The following is a 15,203-nucleotide window of genomic DNA, read 5'->3' on the forward strand; positions in this document are numbered from 1 at the left end:
TACGGTGTAGAGGCCGTGAGTCACACCAGAACAGCTGGCAGTCTACATTGGCCTGAAGATGACTACTATGGAGATATCCGGTCTACTCGGTTTACACGCAGGCAAGGCAGTTATCCACATCGAATCATAGTAGATTCCTCTGGCTATCCCCAGTATCCTCGTATCACTCTCACCATACCAGCTAGTTACAGTACAAAGAAACCAGTCCTGCGCCTGGTCGGCACAGTCGCCTCAAGATGTGGATGAATGGTCATAGTAGTCTTGCTTTTCCATGACTTTCTTTTTTTTCATTGTTATCTTCGTAGATCCCTGGTGGCCTCCAACCACCTGCCATCGTCCTCCGCCTGCCTCGTCGTCCAGGCCCCCGTCAGGTTGAACCATTTTCTTTTTGGGTAAGAAAAGTTGAAAGGTTGACATTGTGCAAAGAATGGAAAGGGGCAAGAGAAGAGAAACAAAATCACATCCTCCACAAAACAATCCCTCCCAGATCCAGCAGATGAGTCACTTTTCGACCGCCCATCCCCATGCTTGCTCCTTCGAAGAGTGCTATATTATACAGGATAGGAATCAAAACACTAGCACCTCCGACGTGAGAGGCTTGCCGAATACAAACATTCTATCGTAACGGTAGAGAAGAAGAGGGGAAAATAAAATATTGAATATAAGGCTGCCGGATGCACCCGACGCGGGTGCATCTAAGCCGAGTGGAGAGACACGCTTCAAAATCAATCAAAAAGTAAAAAGAAGAAAACAAGCCGGAGAAGTTTGGTTTGTCGGTAGATAAAGTTGTTTGGAATTTGCCACTCTTGTCAGGGTAATTTGGTCGGTACAACGAACAGGAATCGGATTAGAGCAGAGCGGGAACGAAGGCAGGAGACATGGTTCTTAAAGATGGAGGTCATGCCAGCCACCGACAAGGTCGAGATCCTCATCGATACTGCCATCGTAGTCATGGGGAACCTTCACGTTGGCAGACTTCGGTGACTCCCAGGCATCGCGACGCCGTCCCTTCTCCTGGAAGGGGCGTCGGCGGCGATCCTGGAAGGAAGAGGCCTCTTTCTTGGCAGCCCAAGAGCCGTAGTCGAAGCCAGAAGATCCCAAGCCCCAGTCCTTCCTCCAACTCATGTTGAGAGGGAACTTCTTGCGTCCGAGTGAAGCCTCAGGAGACTTATAGTTCCTCCTCCGGTCACCCAGGGCAGCCCACTTGTCATTGTTGGAGTTCTTCGGGGGACTGTCCGGAGTGCGAGGGGGAGTCTTGAGGCCAGTGGGGGCCATTGGAATATTCCATGACTTCCCAGAGGTCTCCTCGGATGGTACCGAAGGCTTGGGTTGCTGAGCGCGAACGTTAAGCATAGAAGGAGTCACTGAATCCCGAAGGCCTGTCAGCGGGCCACAGAGTTCAGGAACGTTGCCCTCGACAGGGCTGCTGCTTTCGTGGCTCCAGCTACGGGAGTTCTGCTCGCGCCGCTGCTGGAAAGCCAGGTCTTCAGCCTCGGACTCCTCCTCCTCGTCCCATAGATCACTCCAGCTCTTGGAGATCTGCTCGTCCTTCTTCTTACCAAAGACCATGGAAAGAGAAGGCAAAGGCTTGGTGGTATGACTGGGAAGAGAACCGGTGATGGGCACCGGATCCGATGGGGGAGGGAAACGCAGCTCACCCTTGCGGAAAGCAGATGGCCGGAACGAATCGCCAAGAGCGGACTCCAGAACAGATGCCATGGAGGGAGTGCCCTGGTGAACGGAGAACCACGATGTGCCAGCAGTCTCCGAAGGAGGGAAGAGATCCTCCGAGTAACTCTCGTTGTCGGGAATAGCCGACAGCTGCCGGATCTGCTGAGGGGGGCTGGCCTGGAGGGCTTTGGCCCATGGGAACGAATCGCCCTGGTTGATGTGCGGGCTCTGGATGGAAGGCGTCCGGAGAGGCTCGCGGTTGGCACTTGCGGGAACGACCTCGCGGTCATCGGTGCAGAACTCATCCAATGCTTCGTCATCGGTGGTGAAGGAAACAGTCCGCATAATGGAATCACGAATACCAGAAAGAGAGCGCTTCTCGGGGTCGATAGCCAAAGCAAATCTCAGGATCTCAAAGGTATCCTGGGACATGTTGGGGAAGATGTCGAAGAGTGATTGGCGGTCGCGGACATAGTCCGCGAAAAGGATATCGGATTCGGTCGGAGTAGCGAATGGGTTCCGCGCGAAGAGAACGTTGAGTAGGCAAATACCAATCGCCCAGATATCGGCCTTGGCGGGAGAGTAGCCAGTGGTCGAAGGGTCATACTGCTCCGGAGCCATATAGCGGTCACTTCCAACACATGCCTCATGACTCCAGGTATCCCGGGTCGCCAAACCCAAGTCACCGAGCTTCATGGATCCATCCTGCATCAAGAAGATGTTCTCTGGCTTGATATCACGATGGTACATGCCGTTGGCGTGCATGAACTCGACAGCGCTGACCAGCTGCAACATGAAATCACGCACGTGCTCCGTCTCCAAGGGGCCACGGTTGAGCCTGATAGCCTCATACAGATCGCCGTTGGAACAGTACTCCAAAACGATGTACATGTGAGCATCTGTCTCGAACGAATGGATGAGGTTGACGATGTTGGGGTGGTGAGCAAGGCGTCGGTGGCAGTCGAGCTCTTCGAAACGAGCATCGTACGGCGAGGCACCACCCTTGGTCAGGCACTTGATAGCAACGTCCTGGCCGGTCTTGGTGTCGATAGCAAGGAAGACCATGCCAAACGAACCGTGGTTCAGAGGGGCGACTGTTCGGAAGCGCCCATCAAGGAGCTGACCCTCCACAAAGCTGTTCTTTAGGCACTCCATATCTAATATATACTCGGACTAGACGATGTTCTCCCAGAGATGTTCGTTCCAGTGGTTTATAGCAGTCGATGGAGGTTATCGCAAGACGGATGCAAGAATAATTCAAACAACCAGACAACCAAGATGGTCAAATGCCAAGCAGATCTCGACCACCGAGAATAGAAGTAGAAAGATGAAGGAGAATAGAGTAGAAAGAAGACAAAAAACAACCGGCTTGTTGAGTCACAGTTTCATATAAATACCGGGAAGAGAGGATATGGTGACAAACGAAAAGAAAATGAGGACGACGAGTAGGCGCGAAGCGCAGTGCAGATACCCTTGGGAGAAGGGTGATTGACGACGACTAGGAAATAGTAAAGACTGTTATGAGTGCATCTGTATATCGTTTCAGAAGTGTAGAGGCGCGAAGCCCGAGGAACGGAAGTATGTCGAGAGAAAGAATGTGTCGAAGTGAATGACTATGTCCGGCAATGGGACACCAAATAGAAGGACCAAGGGAGAATAACGCTGCGTAATATCGTGACTTGAACACCAAATGTATAAACAAACAAGGCTCGTAACTGAAAAAGGCCTTCGAACACCAGGCTGAAGGGCCGGAGAGGGGTCGTGACTCAGGGGGGAGGGGAAGTGATCGAGGACGGGACCGACGGCTATAAGGTCATAAGTCGCCCGATGATATATAGTCCGGAGATTTGAGAAAGAGGAACTATATAGGAGGTATAGCGGGGCTCTGGACAACTGGTATGATGGATCTTCAGGCCCGTAGGAGAACGAGATGAAGAACCGAATACCAGCACCCGGCCCAGGTTGCGCGGCGGACGGATGGACAACTAAGCAGAAGTCGACCTCACAGCAGACGCAGAACCCTCAACACGTATCTCTGCAATTGAAACGTAGCACGCGGCTTTGAGACGGTTGGATTGAGGGAGGGACTCGTGGGTCCGAGGAACTCTCGACGTGGTTGGCTTTGAGATGAGTCACGCAGGGTGTTCGGAAGGCCAGGCAGGAAGACAGCGGGCGAAGCAGATTAGACCGTAGAGGACAGGACAAGTACTCTGTTCTGAAGTAGATCTAGTGGGGAAATCTTTGGCAATGTGACCTAATCAGAGGATTGCAAGCAGTACTGTATCGTGTCGCGATAGAGGTGGTGAGGCGAAGAGGAAGATGATGGGTGGCGATAGTTGATGGGTTGGGTTGGGAAGGCTGATTGGGGAAGCGCGGATGTAGAAGGAGCAATGGATTGGTAGCTGGGAGCGCGGGAACGAAGAGATGAAGGATAAGGATAGGGAAGGAAGAGAGGAAGAGAAGAAGAGTAGGAGAGAGAAAGGAGGAGAAGAAGATGGAGAGGAAGTGAAGAGGAAGGTGAGGTGGAGAGGATGGATGAGCAAGAGGAGAGAGCGAGCGATAGGGATAAGGAGGTTCCGGATGATAGCAGTTGGGATCAGATGGGGTTTAGGTAGGTACGGTAATTCGTAAAAGTACGGGGGGGGAGGGAGGGTGGAAACGGAGGGAGGGTGACGACTGGACTCTATGCCCTTCCATATTCCTAGTGTTTCCTAGGCACGGCTAGTCGGAGGGGGGCGACACTCGGAACCTTGGGGGAGGGAAAGGGAAACAAACCCACTCAACCTGCAGCGATGGCGAGAAAGTGGGCGAACGAGCGAGAACCTCCTACGTCGCCTTGGTTCCAGGGTGGGTGGCCTGCTGGCCAATGACGGGTATTTATTACGGTAATCATGCATACTCATGCATACTCCAGACTCCCCAATCGGGCCAAGCGCCTGCGAGGATGGTACCCAGCAACCCCATTTCCCTCGTGGTCAAGTGGTAACAATACTGTACGTGCGATCTTCCGGCCGACCCACTTGACTGGCGGCAGGTCGAGAAAAAGAGGCCGCATCCGGCCATTCGACTCCACTCCCTCTTTCTGCGCCCCCCTGAATGACTGTTTTCCCTTCCCTTTTCCCTCTCCGTCCGTCGCCAGAGGAATCCGCGCGGCGGTGATTCAGCATTGCCTGTCCTGGAAGGTTCTCCATAACCCGCAGCGTCATGGAAGAGCCGACCCTTTTTGCGGTACCAACTCTGTCTGGTTGACTCAACTCAAGTCCTGAGTCTTTTCCCCCCTCTCTCTCAATTTCTGGTTATCCAGTTACCAAAAGGCACCAGAGTCAATCAATAATCCAATTAATCATATTAGTAGTAATAATCATAATAATCAAAAAATAATAATAATAATAATAAAATTTCCCAGTTATTTACGGTTATTACTATCTATGGATAGTTGAGCACGGGAATCACTGCCTCCGAGAAGCCGTTAAATGGCTCCAAGTAATGTTTCAGTAGCGTTCCAGTCATTGATTACGAAGGCGTTATTCTCCTGGCTGCCTATCAATCACCTCAGCAGCCCAGAACATTCCTCCACTTTTCCGCTGTGTCTCCCTAGGTTTGAGTCATCCCCTGCCATTGTTGCCAGGTCGTCTCAATTCCATTACTGCTTTGTCAATAATGATACTGTCATTTGGCATTTTAATGACGAGATTTGTTGCAATTCTAAAATGACGGGCTGGGAGGCAGGTGTCATTGAATGCGTCAATTCCCCGAGGCATTTTTCTTTTCATTTTTGCTTGTTGGGGGAAATGAATTACTATGTAGTAACTACGGAGTATACCTAGGTGCCGCAAGCCCCCAGACTCAGGTACATGTAACCTGTCCTGATTGCGGCCAGCTTGCCAATAACTTAACGGCTGCTGACTGTAAGTTCCCTCCCTCAGTAACTAACTAACGTACAGAGTACACATCAAAGTAATTAATCAATCACTAACTTTGAACTAATTTATGTAAATTGTTGATGACCATTAGATAACCAAAAGTTAATATATATTCATAACTTTTCAATTGGTGCAGTAGAATCAAAAAGTCAAGTTAAGCGCCGGTTTAGAGTTACCTCCCAAGCAAAGACGGCGTGAGTAGACTACAGCCTGAGCAGGGGACATGGAGGGTACGCCCTGGGCACCAAGGCAGCACCAAGTCTACCGGCTAAGCTAAGTTCCTGCAGGTCCCAGCAGGGTCTCTCCCACCCCATCCGAGCTATGTTATCTATCCTCATCACTTATCATCCACCTTGCTATGTTCCCTGATAGACAGATACAAAATACAATCAATATATTCCGGGAGATAACTACATCATTCCCTTCTTCCACCAGCCAATCCCTCCAAAACATTGACAATGACGGAATAATGCATCCGAGGTATGATGTTTATTTTCGTTGAGACCAGTCAGTCAACAACACAACAAGGGGGCGGCGGTTTTCGTAATACCCAACATCATCATCATCATCATAGCCATCGTCTTCATCATCCCCCCCAGAGCTAAGGTAATGATCACCGAATGGCCCGCTCTCATTTCCCCTCTTCTGTCCCCAACCAGATCAGATCGATCCTAAACCCATCCATCCACCATCTAACAGTAAACGGGGAGAAACCACCCCACCAGGGGATTGAACACGCGATGATTGCACCTAGACTACGTATCGCTCTCATGTTTCCATTTTCAGAGCATACTAATCATTTCCACTGACTCTCCCGTCCTCGGCCGGCAGCGGGAACGAATCCAATCAAGAGTTGCGCCCAGCATGATTACTAAGTGAGTAAGTTAAGTAAAGTAACAAATACGTATCCATACTACGGGTCCAGTCCCTATCCGGGGGGTGCCTGGAGTTGTTGGCCTGGCGGGCGGCCACAACAGTCTGAGTGACGCTACAGTGGATCCCTCAGGATCCAATCAGACAGAACCCCCCAGTGGCCACTATTTCCAGGCTGCATGACGCCAGCCCCAAGCAAGCAACGACTGGCGCGAAGTCGTGGCCAATAATTGACCATTCGTTTGGGTCGGCTGTTCTGAAAAAAGGCCCGGGAGGATGATCCCGGACTATTCGTTGAGTTAACTAACTTGTGACACAGTGAACCAATAGACTAGCTAGTAGTAATTAATATGGGGAAGAAGCTGTTGTCGGTAGATACGGATATTGCTGCGCGCCGATCATCAGAGGAGACTAAAGCCTAGGTTCCGAGAGGTGGCAGTAGATTCTGCTACTAGTAAGTAGTTACCAAGTAGTACTGACGATACTCAGGTATCACCGATCATACGAGAGATAATGATATGACTGGATAATTTCCTCTTATTTTTCTTGACTTGCCAATGCGGAGAAAAAAAGTATGTAAGAAAGTATAAAATCATATCTACCCGACGAGGTAGTAAACCAACAGAGTAAGTACCTAACATTAACAATCTGAGTAAGGGTAAGTACCTAAAAGTTCAGCACCGCATCAGGTACCTTTTTTCTCCCCAAAGGATTAGTACCTAAGGTTCAAAGTAAGAGAAAAAAAAAGACAATTGAGTCAGGAAGAGAGAGGGTGTGTGTGGTTCGGTCCAGGCCAGCCAGATAACCCAGGGAAACCAAACCATGTTGAATCAATCAATCAACAACGTCTATTGTTGTTGCACAAAACCTGCGTGATCCACGTTGATCCTGTTTACCGCGCGGGATTTCCTTCAACTCGGCCCATCATCTGTAACAGGATTTGCGGGGTTAAACGGGATGGCAGGAGGGAGATTACGTCTCAGACAGACAGACAGACAGACAGACTCCTGGGCCAACTTTTGATCTGGCAATCGTATCGTACTATCGATCGGGGTGGAGACTTTGGTTATTTGTTTTTCCTCTTCTCGGCTTTGAAAGTATGGATGGAGTATATGGAGTGAACATATGACAGGAGGTATGTAGCAAGAGTATGCTAATTTGCTAATGGTTCGTTTCGGGTTGTACTGTCGGCAAGATAATAATTATTATCCTCCGTTATGGTACTTTTTAACTATTACTATTAATTACTGTGTAGTAGTAAGTAGTAAGTAGTAAGTAGTGGATAAGGTTGTGTACAACTGGAACGAGGTGACTGGACGGAAATATCCCTCTTCTTCCTACATACATAAAACGGAGGTACATGGTCGGAGACTAAATGATGAAATTGAGTAAAAGAAAAATACAAAGTCAAACTAAATGAACATATAAACTATAATCAGAATTAAATAAACATAACATGACTCTTAACTTCCATAACAGCCAACACAAAAAGCACTGGCAGCGCCCCGTGGCTGGCAAGTATCTTTCCGGGGCTGCATGAGCAACAAAGCGATGCTGGCGGTGAAGGACCAAGGTGCATTAGTGCCTGGCTGACCGCCTCCCGAGCGAGTGTCGGGAAGGTTTCGTCCTTGCAGCTGGCAAAGAGTTGCGTGTCTCGATCATGCAGGCTTGCCTGTCTCCGACACGCCGATGGGCAGCTAGCAGGAGGCAGCCAAGGGACGATGATGAGGTGGTCACCCTCAAAGAAAGGGTACGGAGGACGGAGTACAACAAAAAACAGACCTCAGGCATACGTGGATGGATGGATGGATGGTTCCCTTCTGACTAAGGAATTCCTTCCCATTTAGGTTTTCCGCTATTCATTCTGCCAGGTGGCTGTTTTTGCACGCATCACGCGATAAGCAGCGGCCCCCCAAGCAAGCTGCCTGGCCTTATCACCACACCACCACCACCATCACCACCTCATCATCATCCACCATCCACCATCCTTCTCGGTTTCTTTGAATCTCTGATGGTGGCTGACACACTCTTCGTATGAGAGAATAGTTTAAATCTTCCATGAGATTCCATCTGGTTCCATCTCTGCCCCAGGAATCCCGAATGACCAAATCCCAGCCCAGCCCCAGTCTCAGGCCCATACTTACTGTACAAAGTATTTACTTTTAGCCTCTCAGGTGATCCAGGTCACCTGAGTATCTCTCGTCTCTGCCAATCTCTCACGCCATTCCCAAGGTTTCCCGCTAACATTCATCTCTCCCATGGAACCGGGATAGCGTGACCCAGTGGGTGAACTGGATAATCCTGACTGCCTGGAACTTGCCAAACTTCCGTCTCAACAATGACTAGTATCATGGAAACCCCGGGTGCTGAACCTTAGATACTGTCTGCTTCTCCCCCTTATCGGGATGATTATCTGCCGAATGAAACACGGGCGGTGCTGATGGCTGGAACACCCTATCGTCGCTTGTTCTGGGCGGGTGTGGTGTATCGGTGGAACCTGGGAGAGGGAGCCAGTTAGGAGGCAGAGGAAGGTTGGAAAAGGTTATCTAGTACCAGGATTTGGGATGGATGGAGGGGATGTTGCACCATTGGAGGTGATGGTCTCGACATTTGCAGAACAGTACTATCTATCTATCTCTATCACTATGCTTTAGATTAGTTAGTTACTACAGTAGTATACAGCCAGCTACAGATACACGAATACAGTTCACAATCTCAAACAAAACAACCATAGAAAACTCCAAGTAACTATAATGAGACCAATCATCCCCTAACGGACATATCTCATCTCCACCAGATAGATTACAAAGATCCATAGTATACATCCATATATCCATATATCCGCCAGTAGTACTCCATACGGAGTACCAAGTAAATTACTTTACCCCGTACGTATCACTCCTATCGGCAGATAACCCACTGGCATCCGCTCATCGCCATCATCAAACCCCAACTACCCCAATCCCAATCCCAACCCCAACCAGCAATGAACACAGCATAATCCATGAATGAGCACGCGACACAAAAGCAACCCATCATCATCATCACCCCATAGGGAAATGATTCGATCATCGCCACCAACCTATCCCAACCTTCCCAGACAAGATAAATACATAAAATTGATAGACAGATAAACAGATAGTCAAAACCTACTTCCTAGTTAGTGGCACCTTTACCCCGCACGATCAACAGTAAAGTGCCACAGGACAAGTCCAATTCGCAATCAAACTACCACCACTACCACTTATCTATTTACTAGATAGGTGAACTAAGAGTCCAGCCACTTAATTATACTTTTCTGTCACATCGCTATCAGTTGCCGTTCATATCCATCCATCCATCCACCCATCATCCACCTAACAGAAAAGGGAAAAAAAAGCAATTTCTGTGATTTGTGAGATCCCACTAATAGGGTAGGTTTAAGCTGGCAGTTCCGCGGTTAGAGAGGGATTGGGATTGGATGGATATTACCTTGAGGTGCGTTTAACTATTTACTAGGGTTACTAGTCAGTTAGTTGGTTAGTTACAAATAAAGAGAGAACCGTCTGAAACTGGAATGGTATGGAAGGTATAGAATGTATGTGTGTATGAGATTTCCCCAGATTCAAGATCTACCTACCTACCTACTTACTTACTGCACTTCGGGATAAAGTTCGGGGAGGAAGGAAGGACGAAAACTGAAAACTGGGATGAAACTCCTTGCTTCTCACCGGAACCAACAACCACAGGCAGAACTGGGGATGTGGAGTGGGATCGCCGTTGAGAAACGGACGGAAGAGAGGAACCGAGGACTCATTTTTGAGTACTCAGTTATAGAGTGGTTTCTTCTAGTTGGTTACTTGGATAAGAAATGACACAAAGACTAACCAACTAACTGAATAACTAATTGATAATCATCTAAATATTAATTATGTCTGGGGTAACTAACTATCTCCACCTATCTACTAGTAGTTATTCAGTATGAAAGATAGTTATTTACCCTAACTGATATCTCAAATCCCAGTATCTGTTTCTGTTTCTGTTTCACCCATTCTCAACAATTATCTTACCCCAGAATCCACATCTCACATCCTACATCCCACACACTCAATCCAAGAAAGAAGGACACGAACATGAACATGCAAGATAATCCCGCACAAGACTCATTCATGTATGGAGTATGGGGTGCTTGCTTGCTTGCTGCACACCCCTCCTTTATCCCTTCCGTTTCTGTCTCAGACAATGAGATGGATCAGACCAGACAGGATGAGTAGAGCAAGACATGCACCGTATGTAGTACGTGTGTATGTATGTATGTGAGTTATCGTACATACTACAGATGGATCATATGTACTATCACGGAACACAACATGAGGATATGCACGTACTCCAGGATACTTACTTGTAGTACTTGGATATGTATGTGGAGGTAGGTATATACTACTATGTACCTGTGCATAACTACCAAGTAAAGTAAACATATTGATGTAGTGCTACCTATTACTTACTTACTTACTTACCAGTGTATAAATACAAATACTACTGGGGTTATAATGCTATGCAATATGCCATGCTACTTACTTATTACTTATGGCTTTCTTCGCTATGTACTTAGTATCGTATCTAAATACCATATTTTCTACTCATCTTTCAGTGTTTATATATAGACAGATATACATGCTACTACTAATGATATTTACTATAAATCCAAAGTACTAGTAACCAACACATCTAAATCTACTTACTAGTACCTATAACCCAAAAATATATCCCAAGTCCCATCTATACACAAAAAGGTAAGCAAATAACAAGGATCCTCCCTCCCCGGCGCTTGGATGCAGCAATACTCACCACCACCACCATCATGCACGACCACCTCCACTTCCACCAGCGCAGCGCAGCACAGCACTCGTCACGAAACGCACTGCCAGGTGCAGGAATCAAAAGAAAAAAAAAAGTGGAGAACCAAGTATCCATTTACTGGCTGGCTAATATGCAGAGTGTGCTGCAAGCTGCACCCGCACAGCCCTGTCGGGATGCAAGCTAGCTGGGCAGGCGATACGCCGAGCAAGCACACACCCTCACCCACCCACACGAGCAGTCACACACACACACACACTGTGGAGAAAAAGGGGATCAGCAAGGTGTGTCCGTGTGTCGGTGCTTTTGCAGAGACGAATTGAAGACAGGGGGTGGGGTTGGCTGTTTCTTGATTGCTCTGCTTGACTCGACTCTAGAACACGAGGTCGGACTGAGCTATTGTAGTAGTAGTAGTAGTTGCCACTACTACTGGTTCTGCAACAAGTACGGTTGGGGAGTACTGCTACGTTTATTGGTGCTCTGCTTATGTCCATGGTAATGATATTGCAGCTTTATATACCCGGGAAATAAATAGAAAAGCATGAGGTATGATTCGTTCGAACGCTGATAAATGCAAGGCGCCATCGTACGACAGGGACAGACGGTAAGTAGGTAGGTAGGAAGTCAGTAGCTAACGGTCGAAAAAAAGCTACCGAGTAAAACAGTAAAAAAAAGGACATGCATGCATTGGATGAGGAACGTGCTCTCCATGCTCAAGGCAACTACAATGCCCAGTCATCGGGCCCGTTCAAGTCCGCAACAAATGGCTTGTCGATCTGCTTGATGGCATGATCGCCGCAGAGGACGCTGTGGTCGGTAGTGTTAGTAAAAAGAATACAGAATTAGAATAGAGCACTCTTACCAGGCTTCTGCAATCAGCCCGTCCAGTTCCCGCACAATTTCTTCTCGTCGCGCCGCTCCCAATGTCCCCTTGTTTAGCTGCGCTTGTAGGTCGCGGATATATTTCTTCTTGCCACCGGCCCCGTCGAGGACCTCCTTGCCTAGGCAGTCGCTGTGGAAGGCATGCTGGCACGGGAAGACGAAAAATTGCCGGCTGAGCACGGGCAAGGAGCAGAGCCAGCACTTCTCTCCGGGTTCGACAATTGCATATCGCGTGTCCAGCGCTGCAATCTCCGTCCGGATCTGACGCGCTGTGTGCGCCGAGTTATCCATTTCTTGTCGCAATGCATCGATATGCCGCGAGTAATCCTCCAGTGCACTGCAAATCTCGTCCTTGAAGTCATCAATGACGACAAAGTCCGGGAAGAACGGGATCAGATCCTCGATGCGGAGCAGTTCGCATCGGCGAAGGAACTCGATGGCGTCCTTGATGCCCGTCCCAGGCTGGCGGATCTTCTTCTCTGCTACAAGAAGCCAGAGCTTCTTCCGGAGCTTGTCGTTGCCCTCCGGTCGGTCCGCCACAATGGCTGCCAGTTCGATATCTTCATGCTGCAGAGCCAGCTCCACCGCCTGGAGATACTGTCCCATGGCGCTGTAAATGTGGACGCACGATTGCACGCGCTGGTGTTGGATACAAAGACGCAGAGCAAAGTCTGCATCGTACGGTGGCGGAGATGACGACTGTGACTGCAGGTAGGTGAGGAGTCCGGCTTCCGAGGACGAGGGACTCGAGGCGTGGATAGAGATCAGGGTGTTGTGGACCGCCGCGGATGGCTTCGGATGGTTGACAATGATGAAGTTCAGGTATCGCACCGCCTGGTTCTGTCCCAGGGGAACGTTTACCGTTTTGTTGTAGTTTAACAGTGCAGGAATCAGCTTCTCCGGCTCAAGGTTGGTCTGCCGCATCAAGATGTCGACTAGGCCAGCAGCAGCATGCGTCATGAGAACACTGCTATATTTGTAAAACACATCGGGTTCACTCTGTCGTTGCAGAACATTGAGCGCCTCCGACCACTTCTCCCTCTGAATCCAGTAGGACAGCACATAGTTGTGGTCATTGACCGCTGTGGCAAAGAAAAGCAACTCCTCCTCTCGTCCGTGGCTACTGATGAGATCATACGCAGTCTTCTTGTCCAAGTCGGACCGATATTTGGTGACGAACTCTTGGAACTCAGCCCGGACACTGCCAAGTTCGTCCTTGACTTCTTCCGTGCTCGTTCCCTCCGCCAATTCTGCTTTGGTGGCGATGTTATCATCAAGCGAGTTCAACTTTGTCATGAACACTTCGACAAGCCAACTGGCAACCATGATCCGTTGCATAGACGAAGACTTCTTATATGTAGATAGCTGGCCGAGAAGGTACTTCCGCAGCGCATCATGCTCGCCCCGGTTGATCAGAGTCAGACAGACCTCTTCGAAGCCTTTGCTGCTCTTGCCCCAAACCTTGGCCGCCTCCAGATAACGGCCCTTACTGGCGAGGAAGTCTCCTGAGGCGGTGGAAACAGCATCCTTTTGCGCTGTAGTACGAGCATACTGAAAAGCCTCATCAAACATCTCCTTCTGCAGGAAAACCTTCCAAACGTCTCTATCCTCGTCCTCGACTGCGATTTCGAAGATTTCCTGGCTGGTAAACAGCCAGTAAGTGTGCTGCATCGCATCCGTCAAGAGGCCTAGAGCACTCTGTCCCGGTTCCAAAACTGCTTCATCGTAGACAATCTCATCATTCATACGGTTCACAGCAACAACTCTGCCTTCAACAAGGGCTAGAATGTGCCACTGGGACAAGGTCATGGCTGTTATTGGATCTTGTATAAGCTTCTTGCCTCCGCGCGCAGATTCACTAGCCGGGAACAACGACCGCGGCAGCATGGTTGAGCTTTCAAATAGCTGAGGGAGTTTCTGCGGAGCATATGGAAGTTGCCCATGATAGATACCCTGAGAACTGAGCCATGCGAACTCATTCTCCGGTTGGCCAGTCGCACTCTGGCCTTCTGGAACAATAGGCGAGATAGCCAGTGCTGATGGTGCCGCGCTAGAAGGCCTCTGAATCTCATGGCTTACAGGCGCCTCGCGTTGGAATAGATCAGCGTAGACGAGACTTCCACCTTCTCTCCCGTACCTTCCCGTACGTCCCGTAAAACACAGCAGCTTGCCATGAGTCGCTATTAGCACCCGTCTGAACTCGGGCTTTGTAGGTATTATCTCCGCCCAAATTCCTGTGACAGGCGATCCTTCCGGTGTCCTGTGAATGGCCTGCGCATATCTCTCCTCACGGCGGTAGAATTCGGTAGATGGTTCAATGTAGGCCTCCCATATCTGGCCATCCGTCGTGCCCAAAAGTATCTCTCTTGTTGAGGCCGTAGGTAAAGAGGGGTTCCATGCGACACTTTCTATCGAAACACCTTTCAGTCGCGACAGTGGCTTAGGCTGTCGGGATTGGGTATGGAGGTAGTAGTTCTCGCCAAGGGTAGTGGTGATGATCAGATGGGACGCGGAAGGGTCCAGAAACATGCGACGTATAACGCCTATCTCCGACGACTTTTTGGGAAGGTCGATATCTAAGAAATGCGAGTCAGCCTGGCACCGGGAGTGTAGTTAATTCTCCAGGATCTCCGTCATAAGGTCACGAACCATCGATGTCCTCCGGGGTATCAAGATCTATTCGGAGGATGCGCCCCGTCGACAAAGCCAGAATCAAAACATTATTAGCGACCTGCGCTGCGACAAAGTCCGCAGCCAGTGGAAACTGCAACTGCACATGTCGGACATCGAACATGGACAAACCGGCGTCTGCAGGCTCGGTGAGGTTGCTGGGAGCAACATAACCGCTGGACGTCTCCAGCGCCATGATGCGCCAATTGTAAATAATGGTCCTATTTCATTGCTCGACCGCACAATAAGCTTGAGTGGAGCTGCCCGGACGAGGTATAGCAGCCAGGCGAGCTGGAGATGGGCGATGATGAAGATGGGGGGAGCTCGCCCGAAGCGGAGCTATTG

The 15,203-nt window shown here is 49.3% G+C and overlaps 2 protein-coding genes across 2 annotated transcripts; both read right to left on the reverse strand.

The window, feature by feature from the left end:
- Positions 1–885: 885 nt before the first annotated feature.
- Positions 886–2,826, reverse strand: BO85DRAFT_373746 (putative serine/threonine protein kinase; the record flags this gene model as incomplete). Its single annotated transcript, XM_025656095.1, has 1 exon — positions 886–2,826. The coding sequence occupies one exon, from the start codon at positions 2,824–2,826 to the stop codon at positions 886–888; it is 1,941 nt and encodes a 646-aa protein (XP_025514761.1).
- An 8,951-nt stretch (positions 2,827–11,777) lies between these two features.
- On the reverse strand, positions 11,778–15,153 carry BO85DRAFT_520942 (vacuolar protein sorting protein DigA). Its single transcript, XM_025665178.1, has 3 exons — positions 14,838–15,153; positions 12,169–14,764; positions 11,778–12,113 (listed from the first exon to the last, which is right to left on the reverse strand). Exons 1-3 carry the CDS (start codon positions 15,052–15,054, stop codon positions 12,029–12,031), a joined length of 2,898 nt encoding a protein of 965 aa, XP_025514762.1. The 5' UTR covers positions 15,055–15,153; the 3' UTR covers positions 11,778–12,028.
- Positions 15,154–15,203: the final 50 nt, after the last annotated feature.

The sequence above is a fragment of the Aspergillus piperis genome (assembly GCF_003184755.1).
Source record: "Aspergillus piperis CBS 112811 unplaced genomic scaffold BO85scaffold_11, whole genome shotgun sequence".
Lineage (NCBI taxonomy): Eukaryota > Fungi > Ascomycota > Eurotiomycetes > Eurotiales > Aspergillaceae > Aspergillus > Aspergillus piperis.

What these genes read in the sequence shown, in the direction of transcription:
- BO85DRAFT_520942 (XM_025665178.1), bottom strand. Translation starts at nt 15,054, where the DNA reads ATGGCGCTGGAGACGTCCAGCGGTTATGTTGCTCCCAGCAACCTCACC. An exon ending in TACCCCGGAGGACATCGATG is followed by an intron (nt 14,765 to 14,837) that starts GTTCGTGACCTT and finishes CGCATTTCTTAG; the next exon opens with ATATCGACCTTCCCAAAAAG. An exon ending in GGGCTGATTGCAGAAGCCTG is followed by an intron (nt 12,114 to 12,168) that starts GTAAGAGTGCTC and finishes TACCGACCACAG; the next exon opens with CGTCCTCTGCGGCGATCATG.